The 19,984-nt window shown below is 39.3% G+C and overlaps 1 protein-coding gene across 1 annotated transcript in view; it reads left to right on the top strand.

Moving 5' to 3' along the window:
- Nucleotides 1-16,245, top strand: part of LOC139708164 (uncharacterized) — a 44,642-nt gene extending 28,397 nt beyond the window's left edge. Inside the window, exon 3 of the mRNA XM_071620138.1 lies at nt 16,093-16,245. Coding sequence (XP_071476239.1) covers nt 16,093-16,245 — 153 coding nt within the window. The remainder of the gene's footprint in view (nt 1-16,092) is intronic.
- The last annotated feature ends 3,739 nt before the right edge of the window (nt 16,246-19,984 follow it).

Here is a 19,984-nt window from a genome sequence, read left to right as displayed (position 1 = left end):
TCCACATGTTACAAGCTTAGTCTTTTGAGTGGGTACCTCCACTTTTTTTCTCCTCAGTGTGTATATATAGAGCGTATGTATCTTTATTTTACTGATCATGTAGACAAGAATATGTTGTTAATCCTGTCTGGTTATATATATTTACAACGAGTCGCATGTCAAGTTCATGATATTGTTTCTTATACATTCTGTTGAAGAAAGAAAGTGAAAATAAAGTTTGAATTTGAATTTGAATTTGAAAGAAACTCTTGCGTATAAGTTACGCTGTTTCGTGCGTTTGCCACTAGCCGCAATGAATGTGCGTGTCATGATACGGCAGGAAAAAACAAACAAACAAACACACTGCACTTTCTGTTGCTTGGATTTAGCCCAAAGATATCGCAGAGGAGATACTGTTTTAAATCCAGCGGAGCTATCAGATGCAAGTCCCAAGTGTCTGTTTCTGATTGGTCGGAGTTCAAGTTACGCTTAATCGTTATGTCCAGTTTATGAACGTTACATTTGTACGCAACAGGACCTCAGGACCCATGTCGGCATTCCCGGCTTATCGCCATTTCTCGAGAGCCTCGCGATTTCAGCTTCCGGAACGTGTTAAAGGAAGAAGGGGAAGACGAAGGGAAAAACGCGTATTACCTGTAGGTGAGTACGGGTCTACTCTCGTCCCGTGCAAGTCTATTGAACTCAAAGGGTGACTAGAAGCGACTAGTACTTGTGACGGCTGGGAGCAGGGAGGTGTTTGCTGGGAGGATGGTAACACCTGTTGCGTTCAAAGATGAGTTTTTCTTTCTTTCAGTTATTTATTCATTCATTCTTTCTTTCTTTCTTTCTTTCTTTCTTCTTCTTCTTCTTCTTCTAAGGTAGACAACAAGCTATTCTAAACGATATCTATAATTCTGAAAGTCAGGGGTGTGAAGGGAAAGGCAAATATCATAAATCTAACTAGCCTCAAAGGAATGCCACTGTTGTATATAATAGTAGCTTCTCTTTCGGAGTTGGATTATGGTGATTTCTGCGAGCTTGCCGTCGTTGTTTATTTGTTCGTTGTTTGATTATTTTGATTATCTATGTCTTTTGCAAATGCTAAGTAAATAATAATGATAATAAAAATAGATAATAATAATAATAATAATAACAATAGGAAAGAATCCTTCAAAGAATAGAAAGATTAAATCCTGAATCCAGACGGTGCGAATCAGTACCGAAATTTAATCATCTGTTCCTTGCGTCATTATCAACTTTACCTGAAAAGTTCTTCCAATTCCGTTCTTAGCTTTTTGAGTTATTTCGTAAATAGACAGACAGACAAACAAACAAACAAACAAAAAAGTTCCTCCTTGGCGGAGGTGTACAATACCCTGCAGTCAGGGGCTTGATTGCTTGAGCGCAATACTGTTATTATTATCAATAATATTATTGTTACCATTGTTATCATCATCATTATTATCATCAGCTTTAGCATTAACATTATTAGCATTATTTAATAGGTTTGAGGGTCGTGCATGAGCAGAAACGTGTTGTCTGAACAAAGACCGCTACGCTACGTCTGCAGTCTTTAGAAAGCATGAAATGAGACAATTCTGTAAGACTTCTTCCAGAAAGAGTCTTTTTTTTTCTCCATTTTCAAAAGGGTTATTGAAATGAGCAGCCATGATTGCGGGCCTTCCGTGGAAACCCCCCCCCCCCCACAAAAAGACAAACAAATCAATCAATCAAAAAGAAAGAAGTGTTGTTATTGGAGGTCATTCGAAATTTGTACAGCACATCTGATGGTCACTATAATACCTCGTTTCATATGACCAAGTTAATGACCACGGGATATATTTCTGTATCTCTTTTCATAGGGTCGATGAGCAGACGGCACCTCCGTAGAGATAAAGAACACTTCGGGGGAATCTTATGTTATGATGCTTCCAACAGAGACGATCCGTCGAAAACCTTAATCATATCAATTGCGTGTCACTGTCAAGATCACGAAGGAGCTTAGTATTTTTTTTTCTTTTTAATGAACGGGATTGCTTATCAGAACTCGGGATTCACATAAACAGAGTGTGCTTACCTTTCTTTCCGGGAAATCGTAAAACGGCAACGCTACGACTCTTGAAAGTCAAGCACCTAAATTATGCACAGATTGGCATTCTTCCGTGGCGTTTAAAGTTTAGGGCCGCGTGAGGCAGTGCCAGAGCTCGGATGGTGCCAGGAGCCGTGCACGTCATCGCACACACAGTTAACACTCTTGAGAGCCGGTGTGCAAATGGAGTGATACTATATCGGTATCAGATCGGGATGGCATTTCGGCGTAAGCCAATTTGCTCCAGGAATACTTGGCAAGCTTTAACAGCATTATCAGATTCCCCCCCTTTTTTTGAGAATACATAACTTCCTGTCTTGGAGGACGTCCAATGCGATGCTGTGTATACCTCGGTATACACCATATCTTCTCCTAAGGGGTACCCTTCTCGTTCTCGTAATGTTAAAGGGAAAGTCCAGACGATTTTCATAATCTCACATCATGCTGTACATAAATTAACAGCTCCATGTGTAAATCTGTGGAATTCATTGTGACCCTTGAGCAGAGAAACATACTCTGAAAAAACCCAAACAAATTACACTGAACAAGGATGGTGACATAAGAGGCTCACATATTTCAGAAATGTAGCGATGTAATTACATTGCAATACCGCTTGCTTAACAAGTTCACCGGTGTAGAATATTATGCATGTTTTCTTCTTTTTGTTCTGCTTCCTTTGAGCCCCCGCCCATGCTTCTTATGGTGATCTGCCACGTCGTCATCCTTGTTCAGTGTGATTTGTCATAAATTTGTAATAAAAATTTTAAAGTGGAAGACACGAAACCCGTCACGTGCTGGAGATACAATAGATATACGTAGACTATGATTGCTGACATTTCGCGGAATATCAAGTGATAACTGTCTGAGCTCACAACTACATGTATATATTAATTTTACGAGTGGGCAGTGCCTAAAGGGTGCCACGGTGTCTGCTATCGCGTCACGTCATCTCGGAAACATTGTATGAGGCCAAATGATAGCAATATGAGTTATGGCACATCGTTTCTTTGAAAGCTTTAAGACAGTGCATGCAGCCGACCAATTGTAACAGGTTATTCAGGTTTCCCTGTTGCTTTTTTTTTTTTTTTGCTTTCTTCTTCCTAACCATGTGCATAATTTACAAAACTTTCTGATAACGAAGCTGAAAAGGTAATCGGTAGGTATTTATCACTAGGCACATATTGAATGTTCGTCTTTTTCATACGTCAGTCCTGTTTTGCACACACACACACACACACACACACACACACACACACACAATATTGACAACTTTTAGCGTTCGGAGTTAAATCCGCCCCCCCCCCCCAAAAAAAGGAAACAACTCAACTCTATTCTCACTGCCGTAAAGCTAGACAAGTCAATGACGCTTTTAAATAGTCGTGATGGTCGTTCTGAGAACGCTATATAGTCTAATGAGTCAATATTTCTCATTGGGATGTTCTTCCTCCCGAGTTTGTTCGGGAAATGCTTCACTAATGGGTCACTTTTCGCTGTAAGGTATTCGTCATCCCCTGTTAGTGTTTTCTCCTTGATCTATTTTGCGTTATGGTCTCCGATACTTTCCTTTCTGCTCTCTCCTGCTCTTTTACTCAGTGGTTTCTATATCTCTTTGCATGGAAATTACTTGTGGGCCCTTCAGTGATTGCAATTTCCTTTGTGCATTTTTCTTCTCTGGTTTTTAGCTATAGATTCAAGGTTTGTATCATTTTTTGTGACGATAAGATTAAGTTTATGTGAAATACAAACACATGCACGCCCCCACTCATATGAATGTTTCCGAGAAAAGGACAAAGAGCAAGAAAGAGAGAGAATAATGTGAAAGCGAGAACAAAAGATGGATAAAAACTACATTACCTTGACATTTCAGATGACTGATCAATCGTTTTAAAAGTCAACTGACGGTAAGCATTGATAGTTTACCTATTTTGGTTGATAACCGCCGCAATGTTTGTTTCTAACCAGTGTCTTTCGTTTCGATCTCAGGATCGACAATTACATTTAGCGCGCAGAGTGAGCAATAGCACCATGGATTCTTTGAAAAAAAAAAACAAGTTACATCTCCAATGAGGTAAAGATAAAGATACAACTGTCAGATTGATGTTTGTTGGTCTTTAACTGCTCACTGTAGAACAGTGCATGATTTCAGATTCTCAACAAGACCAGAAATGGAAAAGGAGAAGGATGGAGACAATGCAAACAGGCAAGAAAGCGATATTGAAGGAGCAAGGTGTTTTTATATTCCATCACTGTCTAGTTCAAATCCACCCACACACAGTGCACTATATTCTCTTTGGAGTGAAAAAATTCGAAGACATACACGAACATCTGATATTTGCTCAAGTTGTTTTGATTGTCATGGTGTCCATGGGACTGTTTCTATTTATTTTTTTTTTTGTAGTCAAGGAACTTTCGCCATGATCGTCGAGGAAGAAGAGCGAGAACAAAAGGGTAGCGGAGGATAGACAAAGGGGAAAGGGGGAGGGGCAGCTCTTGAAGCCTTTGAATAACTGTTAAACAGGTGACTTTATACATGAGGCAAGGAGGGAAGGGGGAGGAGGAGGGGTGAACTAGACTTAGTCGAGGTCAAGCAAAGAGAACCATGCATCCTATTTTTATAGTGGATCAAACCTGGCGAGTCGCTTTGCATCGCTGTGTGGGTTGGATACACCCTCTTCGTCCAGATCTATCTATATCCAGGGGCCTGTTGCATAAAAGTTACTGTTGTGGTAACTTTGCCATCCAGTGTTAACTACCATGGCAACAATACTCAACAGCCAATCGAAATCAAGAATCCCATGGAAGTTACCATTGAATGGCAAAGTTACCATAATAGTAACTTTTATGCAACGGGGCCCAGATGTGCATTTTTAGTTTTCTCTTGAAGTCAGTCATAGTCTCACAATCCGTCGTTGAGTCCGGGAGTCTGTTCCACAAGCAAGGAGCTGCTGACATATTATGCTTCACCTCCCCATTATCATGATGATCTCAGAGTGCGTTGTAGCGCGTTGATGGAATGAAATATGCATAATGGTGCAAAATAATGTTTTTTTTTTCCTAATTCTATAATTATCGTTACAAACAGTTTTACTACCATTATCATTATTGCCAGTATTGGTATTGTCATTATCCTCATCGTCGTCGTCATCATCGTTATCATCGTATCTCCCTCCCAAAATGGCTCTTTCCCCAATGTTAGCCAGTTAAATCATGGCATTTCAATAAAAACATGAAAATGAAATGATGATAATGAACGACATTTGTTTGGGAGGTTGCATGATTTAATTATTGACTGCTTCAATGCCAAAGTTTAAAAGAAAATCTTGTTGTTTTTATTCATAAAATCCTTAATAATATCTTTCCTGATTTTCTGATTTATCAAGTTGACACATAAATATCTAATTACACTCTCAGGAGTTTGGCATTCAAAGTGCTGTCACCAAAACCCAAAACCAATCTCTGAAAAAGTAACACCATTTAGAGTGCAGCTCAACTATTTAACCAATTATCGGAAACCACGAGTAGCACAATTCTTGGAGGATATCGATTCTATTTTCTTACTTGAATTAGGAGTTCTTCTATTGTATATAGTGTGACAAGTCTGTCTTGAATTATTCTATTTCCGAGATGCTCTCTTTGCGATTTACTGCTTTTGTATTAAATGTTCAGTTCAGTGTTGTGTGAGTTTATAGTATGTTGCTTTTTCTCATCTTTTTTGTTTCCGTTTAATGACATATTGTTTATGTAATATCTTATACGTTGATTGTGTCACTGTTTTTATATACTGAACAGACTTGCTGAAAAACAGCCACACGGCTGCGTGAAAGTATTTCACTCATTGTATCAAACAAAGAAGCAAACAAATAAGCAATCAAACAACAAACAAACTTCTGAGGGAAATCTGAACAAGCATATGCAAAGTTTGGCTTTGAACTCGGTACCTTCATTCTTCTTTGTTGACAAGCCACAGCGCAGTTCTGTAATGGCGTTGCTGTTGGTCATTTTTGATGCATCAGGAATATTAGGTCTAAGGAGTTCCTGAAGTGCTGGGGAGTGCTACTCGTTGCTTCCGAGTTGTAACCATTCCCTGTGGATGTAGCACGTAGTAAATCATGTTCCAATAAGCAATGAGGTTAGTGGTCACGTCGCTGAAGCACGAAGCCTCAGTCCCACCCACATAGACGACACAATATCACCACTTTCACAAAATGCAGTCTGTCGCAAAACAAATCTTATTATGTCCTCATAAAGTAATAAACAATAATTAAAGAGGCTTCCTAGACAACATTATGACCAACATGAAAAAAACAACAACACATAAATCTCAGAGAACTAAATAGAGGGGAAAAAAATGGAGAGCCAAGAGAGGGACAGATCTGCTAACCAACCACTCAGCTAGTTAGTATATCATATTGGAGAGAGAGAGAGAGAGGGGGGGGGGGATGATGAATCAAGGCGTAAAGGCTCTCCTGCTGTGCGCACACCGATGTTGTAATGGAATCCATCGAGATAATATCATAACCCTGCATGGATCCCCTAGATTACCGAACATTCCCTCGAAGCTCAGATAGGTACACCTTTATGCCACCTCTAGAAGGTAAAAGTGTAGGCCTACACAAAAATGTATCTATACTGCTCGGAATACTGTCGAAAAAAATAAGGAATAAACAAGTAATGAGATCAGACGTCATGCCGATATGTCGGACCGTGATTGGTTGAAAGCCAATTTGTGCTCGGCTGGTGTCACTCATTTTCAATGTGACTTTTTAAATGACATGCAATACAACTGCCTCCACTCCACATACAATGGAATGCATCACCATTTAAAACGAAGAGAAACGAACACACAGAAAAGTACCATCGATCAAATCAACTGACAAATGTCATTCCCACTACCTCGCAATCCCATGAGTGAGGTGGTTGTATATCTGTCCTTAAAATTCACGGCTTTACGGCATCAGCCGCCGAATCCATAAGCCGTTCCTTCAACGATCATTCTGAACTCTGAAGCACGGATCCTTGATCACAGTTCGAATCGCTTTGTGATAGAAGTCGAACTTGCGAATGTGAATGTGTGTGTGTGTGTGTGTGTGCGTGTGTGCGCGCGCGTGTGTGTGTGTTTGTGTGTGGGTATGAGTGTGTGTTGTATGTTTGTGTTTTCCAGCTGATTTTTTTTCCAAGGGTTTATCATAATGTGTCTTGAAGTTTCAGATTTTGATGGAGCGTGAAGCTTGTGACAAACAGTTTAAAATAATCCCTCCAAGGAAGAAACTTGGAGAATCTCTGCTTGAGGAGTTCGTTCAAAGTTCAAAATTCATTTTCATTTCCATCAAATAAACAGAGAAAATTATATACAATGCATGTTTGTAATAATTGCAAAAATGTAAGTGAACAAAATACATGTGATAATGAGTAATATAATGAAGAAAACATGACTATATAACACACACACACACACACACACACACACACACACACACACACACACACACACACACACACACATATATATATATATATATATATATATATATACATGTGCATATTACAAATTAAATAAAGATGGGAATGGATGTGGCGGGTCCAGCTTAAAAGCAAAGCTTGTGCGATATGGGACCCTTAAGAAATACATAAGAGAATGAAAAGTGAATGAATGAAACTACAAACAGATATAAAACAAAATCAAACGAACCAATGTCGACCGATATGAGATCAAATTAGGAAGGAAAAAAAGAATGCTGTTGATGCCTCTATACAATAGTGTCTGCGCTAAGCCAAGGTCGTTGAAAAAGGTATTACCGTTTCGAAAATGTCGCGAAAAAGGGAGTTTGAAACTTCAAGGTCTAGTATATCATCGCCATTTAAAGGTGCTGGTTGTATGTTTCAAGTTTTGCCCAGTATCTGCTTCATTTCTCATGCATGCAGATAACAACATATTTAAGCTGTCTAAAAGAATCAGGTTCCAGGTCGACCACGCCGGTTCCATTTTGCAGTTCTTTGAAATGCAGTTACAAGACATACAATTATGAAAAAAAGTAAGGCTTCATGATAGTGACCTTGTACTATTCGGATTACTTGCTGACTATCATTGTTACGTCATAAAATAATCTCTTCGAAGGGCCCCTCCTCCAATAAGGAAAATTCCGCAATATGTTAAAAAAATTGTCTTCAATGATTATTGCGTGCATTTAGATAAGACTGTGGAATCAGAACGGCTAAGTTGACTCTCCTCTATCCAACTCTCATTTGCAATGTATATAGGGCGGACTTTCTTTCATTTCAAGGTGATACGTAGACCTTTTTGGAAATTGTCCCAGCTGCCCTATATCATCATCATCATCATCATTATCATCTATACCACCACCACTCTCCCCCTCCTCCTCTTTATCTCTCCTTCTCTCTCTCTTTTCTCTCTTGATGTCGTGCCACCAAATTTCCAAGAAGGTTATCTTTTTTGTGGCCACGTCGGGCAACTAAGAATTAAAATGAATTTATATATTTCCTTTCATTTCGGGCCACTTCAATATTTCTTTTTCGGGCCATAAAACTGTCAGATCTAAAGATCTTAGTAGCCCTTATTGGCCATCAGAGAGTGTTCGTGTCGAGCCCTATTATCATAATGCATACACATGAGTTATGTGTAGTCATATACGTATAACTATGTTGTGCGTTTATGTATGATAATGATAATGCGATAGAATGGCAAAAAAAAAATGTTTCCGTCGTGTAATGATGCATTAAGTATAGATGTTTATGTGTGTGTGGTGTGTGTGTGTGCGGGCGTGTGTGTGTGCATGTTAAGTGCAGACAAGAATAGTATATGAATATATTCTCTTGTATATGTACATATATATAATTATATATATATATACACAAAAAATGAATATATATATATACAATTTGTATATACATATATATATATGTATATATATATATATATTATATATATATATATATTTAATATATATGTTGATAAGGTAGTCCACGTGTTGGCAAGATAAAAAGATAAGTAACAAAGCTGCAACAAAGTTCATGCTGTATTCACCAACGGTTTATTTCGCCTTATTGGCCATCAGAGAGTGATGGCCAATAAGGTACTGATATTATATACTGATGTTATATACTGATATTATATACTGATGTTATATAGTCGTGTTTTTTTTCCTTCGCCTTATTTAATATATATATATATATTTAATATATATATATATAGAGAGAGAGAGAGAGATAGAGAGAGAGAGAGAATAAAAGAGGTTATGTGACGAATAAAATGAGGCATCATAAAAACGGTACAACAATGCTCAAAATTAAACTACGCGGAAAACGCGATTAATCACAATTCGTCATGTCTCACTTAATCGGAACTAATGGACTGAAATTTTCCAAATGAGAGTGAATGACGACTTTTAATTGATTTTCTGTTCAAAGAGGGAAGACGACGAATTCTATCCTTGATATTTTGCTGTGACTTAATTTACTCAACTTCGCTCTAGGTGTTTAGTACCCTTTGATTTTTGTAGTGAATACAAGAATAATGTCCGTACATTCCCAGGGAAAACGTAATTATTTTTTTTCCAGGAATGCAACAGACGTAGATGATTGTGACTAATATGATTAATTCAATCATTATGATAATGTTAACTCAATCACAGTATACCCGCCATTGAATAGAGATTTTTGGAAAGTATTGTCAGGTTTTTTTTTCTTTTCAATTATAATGCATATAATGACTGAAACGCCAACTGATTCCACCATCCGTGCCAAAGCGTATGACAGTATGTGTGCATGTGTGTGTGTATGTGTGTTTGTTACGGGGCTATCTCCTGCGTTTGTATCTTCTTTCGCCTTATCTTCCTCGACGAGAGAGAGAGAGAGAAAATAGTAGCAAGATACATAGACGGATGGATGGATGGATAGATAGATAGATAGATAGATAGATAGACATAGATAGACAAAGATAAGTGGATCTCGCCAATTTATTATGAATAGGCTGAATTCGTAACCATGGCAGGGCATTACTCTTTTGCTGCTACCCTTCATTTTTTAACTTTAAGCTATCAACGTTTTGTGGAGACGACTGCGGTTTGAATGTACAGTAACTATAAAAGCTGGTACACTCCTGCCAGGTAGTCAAACACGAAATGTCTCGATCATTATCACGTACATGGCGGTTACTAGTATCTTCTTTAACATCTTACCACGATAGCTTGCTCGTTTTGCAGCTGTGTGTCTCGGCTTGTGTGTGTGTGTGTGTGTGTGTGTGTGTGTGTGTGTGTGTTTGTGTGTAATGGTCTGCCTTTAAAAATGCGTTTGAGTGTTAATCTATGTTTGCGCTTTATCATTGTGTGACAATGACAATGACAATGACAATGACAATGACAATGACAATGACAATGACAATGACAATGACAATTTTATTTATCTCATATCACCCAATCAGGGTATTGGAGATAACCATGTGAATTATACATTTGAGATTACATATCGACAAAAAAACAACAACAAACAAACAAACAAACAAACAAACAAACAAACAAACAAAAAACCAAAAAAAAAATAGATAAATAAATAAAGAAAAAGAAAATAAATGTGTGTATATTCGTGTCTGTGTGTGCGCGCGCGCGCGTGCGTCTGTAGACAGAAGAATATAATATGTATTATAAGTGTATTATCATTGTCAAGCAGCTGCGGGCATAAAAGTACATGCAAGGTGTAAATTCGAAAGTCAAGATTTTATCACCGGCCACCAGCCGCCAATTCTAGCTGTGACCTGTGTGAGCTCGTGCAGAGGGCCATTTCAGTTTTGATTGCTCCTTTTTGTTCGCTATACCGATGTTAATTTGGGATGAAGCCTCGGGCCAATTTTTACGATACCAGCGTCAGCTTGGTTTGCGACAAACTCCGACACGCTCGTTGCTGCATAAATTGTTTCATTTCTCACCGTTTATGACCTATCCAAAGCAAAAATGACATGTCATCGGAGCATGTCACGTTGTTTTAATTTCAACAGGCGGTTATTATCAGTTATACTTTTCTTTCTTTCGTTAGGCGTGTTCGTAAAAAACATGCGCTTATATGTGGAACGCGCACACATCAGTACCGGCACTTAGGGAGCAGAACTTAAACGCGCGGAGCAAAAGTGCCTATCTCTTATAGAGATAATATGAACTGACTTATCGAAATACGTATACTTTCAGGGGCTATCTCACGTGAATTATGGCTTTTTTGTGTGTATTCTAGCTGCACACTATCTTGATTTCCAGGGTATTGGTACACTTAAATGCCTGTCATCCAGCGAGCAGGGGACCAACAGCCGTAATTCCCCTCCAAAGGGCTAGGTGCAGGGGATATTTAAGCGCCTTGCCTTGTGGCACGACTACTGCAGCCAGGGAACTCGGGCCTCGGACCTCGGACTGACGGTCCGAAGTCTCATCCACTGAGGCACACAACAGCGAGCGCCTCAATCAGATACGATTTATGTATGTAAATATAAATATATAATTATGAACATTTCGTCGCTCCCATGTGGAGCGATGATCACACAAGATTAAACGCAATTATTACGAGAGAACATGGAAGTGTAGGAGCGTAATGCAGTGTTCGCAGCAGAGATCGGCATCAGCGCGCTGACATCTCGCCCTAAAGGCCCATCGAAAGTAGGATATTGGTTTTGCTCGCGGGGACAGAATTAAGGTGCACTTAAGGTGGAACGTGAATTAACGGCGGGGAGATAACGTCGCAACTTATCCGATCAGATAATGTGGGGATATTCGGCGGAGAAGTGCTCAGTCTCGCAAGTGTGCATGTTGATCAGGGTGCTCCTCGTTGCTACAGGAAAAAAACCCCAACAACAATAACAACAGACAACTGAGAGCATTCAATGAGAAGTAAAGACAGGATGACCCCCCCCCCCCCCCCCCCAAAAAAAAAAGAAGAAGAAGAAGAAGAAGAAGAAGTAGTAGTAATTATGGAACAGAAAGGAACAGAGGGAATGGTGAGAGAGAAGAGAGATAGACAGAATTAAGATTTGAAAATTGTATATATATATATATATATATATATATATGAGTGTGCTTGTGTGTGTGTCTGTGCATGTGTATGTATGTCTGTGTGTAGTCGTGTGTGTTCCTTCGTGTGCGTGTCAGTCTAAGGGCTCTCTTCTGCGTTTGTATCTTCTCTCGCCCTATCTTTACTCCTCGATGCGCTTTGAGCAAAATCAAAAAGAAAAATCCCCCAAACGGAAATGACCGGCTCTGTAAAGTTCACAATTGGCAAGTCGAAATTGAATTTGAAATGAAAATCATTTAAGAGGTTTTGATAGAATACGGCTACTTTTTTGACTTCATCTCTTCCGACTTGAAAAGATGAACTGGCTTGAAAAAAATAGTGAGCGCAGTTGGTTGTCTGCTCTGCATTCGCTATAAAAGTGTTCCATCCTTGTCTTGCCGCCTCAGGAAGGGGGGGGGGGCAGGTGGGTTTGATGAGAATGTATTGTACCCGTTCCATTTGGTCTCGCTCAGTGCTGGTGTAACCGCTATGCAACTCAAAATTCATTGACACAATAACCGCCATACGCAAGTTGTCTACTTTAGTAGTTATTATCTGTGTTTGTTTGTTTGATTGTTTTTTGCTGATTCTCTTTCTTTTATAAGATCTAGATTTCAATATCTTAAATCCACACACAAAAAAATAAGAATGATTCTTTGTCTTGCATCTTTTGCAGAATTTGGTATAGAGTGTGCCATTTCAACATTAGTTTGATATCTATGGCTGCAGTTTTCTTGGAAACGGCCTTGGGGAGAAGACTTCCCTGCTCCTATAATGAGAAACAGCCTGCATTTTACTTAAATGTTTTTTCCCCTCGGGAAAATTGATCCGTTATAAAGTGGCAGGTTGTCATTAGTTAGAATGTTAACTACACACGTTCGTACTTACGCAGACACACGAACTAATATATAGAAAGTATAGCACACACAGAAAATCACGAACATTCTGTCATAATGGTTTCAATTTGACGGTTAACTCTTTTCTCCCATAATAATGATTCCCTACACTTCAGACGTCAGAGGAAACAAGATATCTAGGTCTTTGGTCGTTCTTAAATGTCTGTGGGGGAGGGGGTATATACCATCTTCCCGCTCCTGGTGCTGCCAAGGGAGTAATGTCAATCCTTTCCTTTATGTCCTCGGTCGTAAAAAACAACAAAAACAACAAAAAAAAAACAAAAAAAAAAAACATCCCAAGAAACACATGCGTACATTCCGGCCCACCATATCTCAGTTACTAGAGAGTGGAATACCTAGCACGAATTTACACACACAATAAAACACATACAGACACACAGACACACACACTCAAACACACTCAAACACATACACAGACACATTTGCGCGCACACACACACTTGCACACACACACTTACACACACACAAACACACACACACATACACACACACACACACACACACACACGAGGCTGACTATCTCATCACTATTATTATTAAAGACAAAATAATGTGTGCATCCCGGTAGAGGCTTCTATAGTGTGTAAATACGTGCGCGTCGGGTGAGAGGATTATGCGCTAATCTCTGCTGTCACATCACGTTCGAGACTGAGCATGACAAGAAAAGCGAACAAATCGACCCGACGCCTCTTAGTTCGAGAGTCGAGGCTGCCCGCCGCATAAACTCGACTTTCAAACAAAGGATTAGACAGCCACGCTAGATTCATGACGTCTCTATCCATCTCAAGATCAGTCTCCCTATCGGTCTGGGGAGGAGGGGGGGGGGGGGGGGAGGGGTGGTTATGCCTGAAGTTCAACCAGCAAAGTCAACAAGTAGGGGAATACCTCCACTGAATAAACACTTCAAACGGAAATAGAATGATAATGGCATTCTTACTTTCATGCTGAACGTAACGTTTAAAATTACCTTGTTCCTGGTGCTGTAATGCATGCTTTTCCAGGTTACTTTGTATTCAGTGATGATATTTCGCTCAAAAGCTGATTTCGTCAAAGCCTTGCTTTGTATGCGATTTGTATATGGGTAGGGCGTGACACTTGTATTCTTATACATTTTATGTCTATGTCTGCGCTGCCATAGATGTGGAGCGAGTAAATACAGGCAGACACCTCGACACTTAACCCTGATGTTCTTATGCAATCCGTACAAAAAACTCGGCTTGCATAATCCATTATGGGGCGCTGTGTCATAGTGGATAAGACTCCCGACTCCCGATCGGAGGACCCGAGTTCGAATCCCGCCTATATAGTGCTTACGTCCTTGGACAAGATGTTTTCACCCACTATGTCCCTCTCGACCCAGGTGTATAAATGGGTACCTGGCCAAGTTAGGGTAATAATGATAGAAAGGCCCTCTGGTAGAGCAGTGGCAACACTGAAGAGGCTACCCTGGGTAAATGAGACCTTATTATTATTATCCACTCCAGTCTATTGAACTTCAATCCTCACCATATTGAAGGATGCTTGGTGTCAAAGTTCCTTTTCAGCGATGGGTAAGGTCTACCAACATGTGTATTGAAACTACCATCACTATTCACAGCTTGTTGTATAAAGAGGCACGGGAGCTCTGGGATTGTGGCTTAGAGGAAGTTGTTATCATTATATATATATATATATATATATATATATATATATATATATATATAAGTAACACAACTGCAACAAAGTTCATGCTGTATTCACCAACGGTTTATTTCTTCACAAATAAAGAAATAAACCGTTGGTGAATACAGCATGAACTTTGTTGCAGTTTTGTTACTTATCTTTTTATCTTGCCAACACGTGGACTACCTTATCAACATATATATATATATACTCCTAGATGGGTCATTTGGAAGACATTTCCATTTGTTTTATATGCAAATTCTAGAATACATGTTCAATGGCAATTTACGCAATGGAGACACGAAAATTGTCTCCTTAATGACCAGTTGTCTCCCTAATGAAGACACTTCCCCCCAATATGTCTCCCTAAGGTGCCAACTAGGGATATATATATATATATATATATATATATATACGTAATAAGAATTGGTCTGCTCGGCATCTTGATGATAATAAGTTAACGAATCAGTAGAAGAAGAGGGACGCCGTAAAAAAAAAAATAAACAAATCCTAGATCTTGAAGATCTTAAAAACGGAGCATAGCTCTCAAATACTGAAAGGCAAGGTCACACTCTTCATCAGTGCCCATGGTGTGACAAAAGATCTTAATCAAATCCGTTTCTGAAACAGACATGAAAACACGTCTGATCATGGGCAGACGGATTTTGAAACTCACCTTTCAAAGAAGTCACCGCGCTAAACAGATGGAGGTAGCGCACAGTGTCCATAGTGACGCATCCAATGACGCGTAGTCATGACTGCAAGATGACATGGCAAATCTCCGGCTCCAAAACAGTGAATCAGTGAATCTGTACTGTGTACATTTTCTGCTACTCTTCCGACTGTTGGCGATGAGGCCCTTTTCAGATTCACTGTTTTGGAGCCGGAGATTTGCCATGTCATCTTGCAGTCATGACTACGCGTCATTGGATGCGTCACTATGGACACTGTGCGCTACCTCCATCTGTTTAGCGCGGTGACTTCTTTGAAAGGTGAGTTTCAAAATCCGTCTGCCCATGATCAGACGTGTTTTCATGTCTGTTTCAGAAACGGATTTGATTAAGATCTTTTGTCACACCATGGGCACTGATGAAGAGTGTGACCTTGCCTTTCAGTATTTGAGAGCTATGCTCCGTTTTTAAGATCTTCAAGATCTAGGATTTTTTTTTTTTTTTTACGGCGTCCCTCTTCTTCTACTGATTCGTTAACTTATATATATATATATATATATATATATATATATATATATATATATATATATATATTTTGTAGCTACAGCGAGGGCACTCGCTCCGGACGATAAAGGGTTTGGTCTCCACGCGCAAGTCTTTTTTCACATCACCCAACATAATGTGCCATGGTTGTGCTGTTCTGGGCAGCCCTGTCCCCTTCAGATTTTAGAGAAGGCGGCTGGCTAGAAAAGACTACGCTGCAAAGGGATCATTCATGCAGAACACCCAGGAGTCAATAAAAGAGATGCAACCCCCGGATGGATGGGCGGAATTTTCCCTCCTGGTCACCATGAGTGGATGCGCAGCACAAGCCACCGCATAAGCCACAAGAAAACACAAGACGAGTTTCAACACTTATACAACAAAAAAGTAATACAATTGACTTTCGTAGAAATAGAATAGCTTAACATCTAGTGAGTCATCTTGGGTACCATCTTGAAGGCCATCTTGGAGCCCAATTTGGATGTCACTGTGGCTTATTAAAGTCATTAATCATAACTTGTGTTTGTAAGTGTGAGACTTTCATCTATTGAAGAGGACGTTAATATCAACCTTTTCAGGGTATCCTGTCAGGCATTCATCATGGGATATTTTAGTATAGATTGCTATCGTGGAAGCCATCTTGAATACCGCTCTAGCTGATTTGACAAATTCCCTTAACTGAAATAAACATGTTCTTATGGAAATGAAATACGAATTATTGGTTTCATAACTCCAATCATTTTTAGCACACCATTTTTTCACCATTTATTAGGAACTGTAGGAAATCAGGAAACGAATTTGAGGATACAGTATATGTCAAAAGCTTCAAGGAAACAAAAGTTGCGCCATGCAGATTCGGATTCAGCACCCTCGAAAAGGAGTAAACACCGTCATTTTGTTTCGATCTTCACTATTCATAAAGAGATATGATTAAATTTGAGATATTATGTAGTGGCGCCATTTTGGCCGCCATTTTGGTGACTAGTTCATCGGTCATCTTGAATATCTCAAAGCAGTTAAGGACGAAAGAGCTGAATCATTCAGCTTCGGATTAAGTGCCCTCGAAATAGGATTTAGATATCGAATGGTTTTCATTTTCACTGTTTATAAGGAAGTAATATGGGAATCTTAGTTTTTGTCGCCCATTGGCTGCCATTTTGAATATCTCAAAACCCTCAAGGATACAAGTGTTGCATAATCTTTTAAAAAAAATCTTCATTTTGTTAAGAAATTATGGGCGTATAAGGTCAAACAAGGAGTAGCCTATAAAACCCATACTCTATGTTTTACATACGTTCTTTGAAAATTATTGCTTACGTTTACAAAGTGACACACCGAGGTCGATGCTAACGCAGCTGTCATTTTCCGGCTGCATTTTAGGAACGTGGTTTTACAATGGATCGACCGACCAAATACTGCAATGACCCTCCAGAGATGTAAAGATGTTATTTGTTAATCCTTAGAATGATTTGATTGACACGATCCGGAGTTTGTGGCCAAAGTTTATGGTAGCACAATCAATAATGTCCTCAAACTATGTCATGTATTTGACACTTCTGCAGACTGCAAAATGACAGTGTGGATAAAGAATAATTTGAATGGCAAGTCTTTGTCTCGAGTAAATGGGTGTCCATACCATATTCTGTCAACGTTTGTGCGGAACATGAACAGCCGGCTAATGAGAAAGATTGTAAGAAATCCACAATTTTCGAAAGAGACGCACGTCAGCCCACACTTTCATACATTCACAAACTTTGCAAACAAGCAACCAGAATGAGCTCGAAGTCATAAAGATCATGAAATGTCCCATTCTTCCTGATCAAAAAAAAAAAAAAAGGCGTAAGTGAAAAATCCACAATCTACCACAAACTTCGATCGAGGACGATGGGAGTATATTCCTGCAGGAGTATTGCCCTTGTCTTTATCAGTAATCTATCTAGCTTGTCTATAGCTACCCATATCTAAATCTTTCTGTCAGCCGTTTCTCAGTGTATAAAATATATTACCATGGGAAGCGGCGTGGTAACTTCTGTGCAGAATAATGCATTAAAAAAATGTCGGATGCATACTGACTGCAGGCGATCGGAGGACCTGTTACAAATCATGACGCTCCCTGTACGTACGCCTTGCAGCCTACTTTCCGGTCACGACCCCTGGCACTTTATGATTGATGCGACGGCTCATGATATTAATAAGGCAATTAAAACCCGTCGTATAATTAAGTAGTGCCTCCGTTAATGGCGAACAAGGACGAAGGTCGGGGGAGGGGGAAATAAGAAAGATGAGAAAGAGAGAAATAGAGGGGGAGAGGGAGAGAGGGAGAGAGGGAGAGAAAAAGGAGAAGAGAGGGAGAGGGAAAGACTTGGGACTTTCTAGACGAGCAGACTCTCTCTCGATAACCTCCTTATGTTGGTTAGAAAATTAACCTACATATCGGCGAAATTTCTGTGCGATTTTTTTTTTTTTTTTGTGCGCTCGTCACTGCTCGCCGAAAAAAGTTTTATGCATACTACCGCCGACTGCAAGATCGAAGTGAAACGAATTGTGTTGGTATTAATTTTTGCCTTAAATTGATAGAGAAAGAGGACTTAACAAATTCGTTTGTTTGTTTGTTTGTTTTTTGCGTCACCGACTACAGCGTACTTGACTGTTTTCGTCATGGGGAATAATCGACGGATATTTTGGATTTTCTCTTGAACGCGTAATCATTTTTCTTTTTCAATTGGGGCAGGGACAATATAATTTCTTTATTTAGCAGATGATGGCCATAATTGAACAATATTTTTTGACACATGTTTTCTCAAGAAGCGCAATAGCAGTAGATGCCCAAGAAGAAACACACTAATTTGTTTGAAATCATCTGCGAACATTAACATGTAAGAATGTTTGTAGGCCCTATGTATAATGAATACATGAGTTTGTCAATCTACTACATGTACTAGTAATCGGTCTGTGTGTCCAATATAATTATACACACAAACACACACGCACACAAATGATACATACATTCATGCAAGCATACATACACACATACTTACAAACCTTCATCCTTTGTGAATATGTATGCGTGTTAAAATAAGTAAAATATTCTGAGTGTACATAATAAGATATCTTGCAGCTATTCCCTCAACCTTTTTTTTTCTGAAAGAACATTTTGCCCACTTGACTCCAGGACATTTATCATTTAGAAATTGCCGTCATATACTGTATGAAATCGAACAGCATCTTCAATTTTTTCATTTGTCATTCCTTTCCTCTGGAAAAGTATGATTTCTATCTCATCTCGATCTGCCATTGACTTGATTTCGCTTGATGCGTCTGAATCCCGCCAAATCCTCGTGAATAATTCATAGGACCGGGACCGAGCCGTGCCCGCCGAGATTTGAGGCTGGCATCGCGGAGGATCGCCGACTAACGGGTCACGGGGACAACGGGGGAATGACATTATACTCACAGCTTATACCTCATCCAATCCCCCTCAACAAGTCTACCCCCCCCCCCCCCCCCCCAAAAAAAAAAAAAAGTCTTCCTCATTCCTCTTCAAACCGCCCCATCTTCCTTGATCAAATATGATGTTAAGTATAGGCCTCCTTGCAATAGTTTAAACCCTCCTTATAGCAAAAGGAACAGGGAGTTTCTTCTGTCTATGAACCTCCTTCAAACACATCAACCAACAAACAGACATACAAACAAACAAACAAGCCAGAATTAGCTAATTATTACAGATGATATGTAGGTCCTACATATGTCTTCCAATGAAATAGACAAAAATTAGCATCAGTTTAATAATAATCTATGCAACACAAAAATTAGACTTACAGGACATAATTATGATACATTTACATACACACACACAAATATTACGATTATATATATATATATATATATATATAATCGTAAGTCTGATAATGATTTAACCATATTCCATATACAAAAAAAAAAGACATGAAATATTCATATTTCATTGCCTGTAGTATATCTTGCATGTGGACGCGCGTATACGAGCGTAACTAGGTGCAAAATGTCTCACTTACACTCCGGAGACAGGAAACGAATACATGAATGAGCTTATTATCTCA

This window comes from Diadema antillarum, unplaced genomic scaffold (assembly GCF_040938485.1).
Source record: "Diadema antillarum isolate AM-2024a unplaced genomic scaffold, OU_Dant_1.0 seq00001316_RagTag, whole genome shotgun sequence".
NCBI classification, from domain to species: domain Eukaryota; kingdom Metazoa; phylum Echinodermata; class Echinoidea; order Diadematoida; family Diadematidae; genus Diadema; species Diadema antillarum.
Note: the sequence above shows the minus strand (reverse complement) of the source record. Positions and strands in the feature narration are given on the sequence as shown.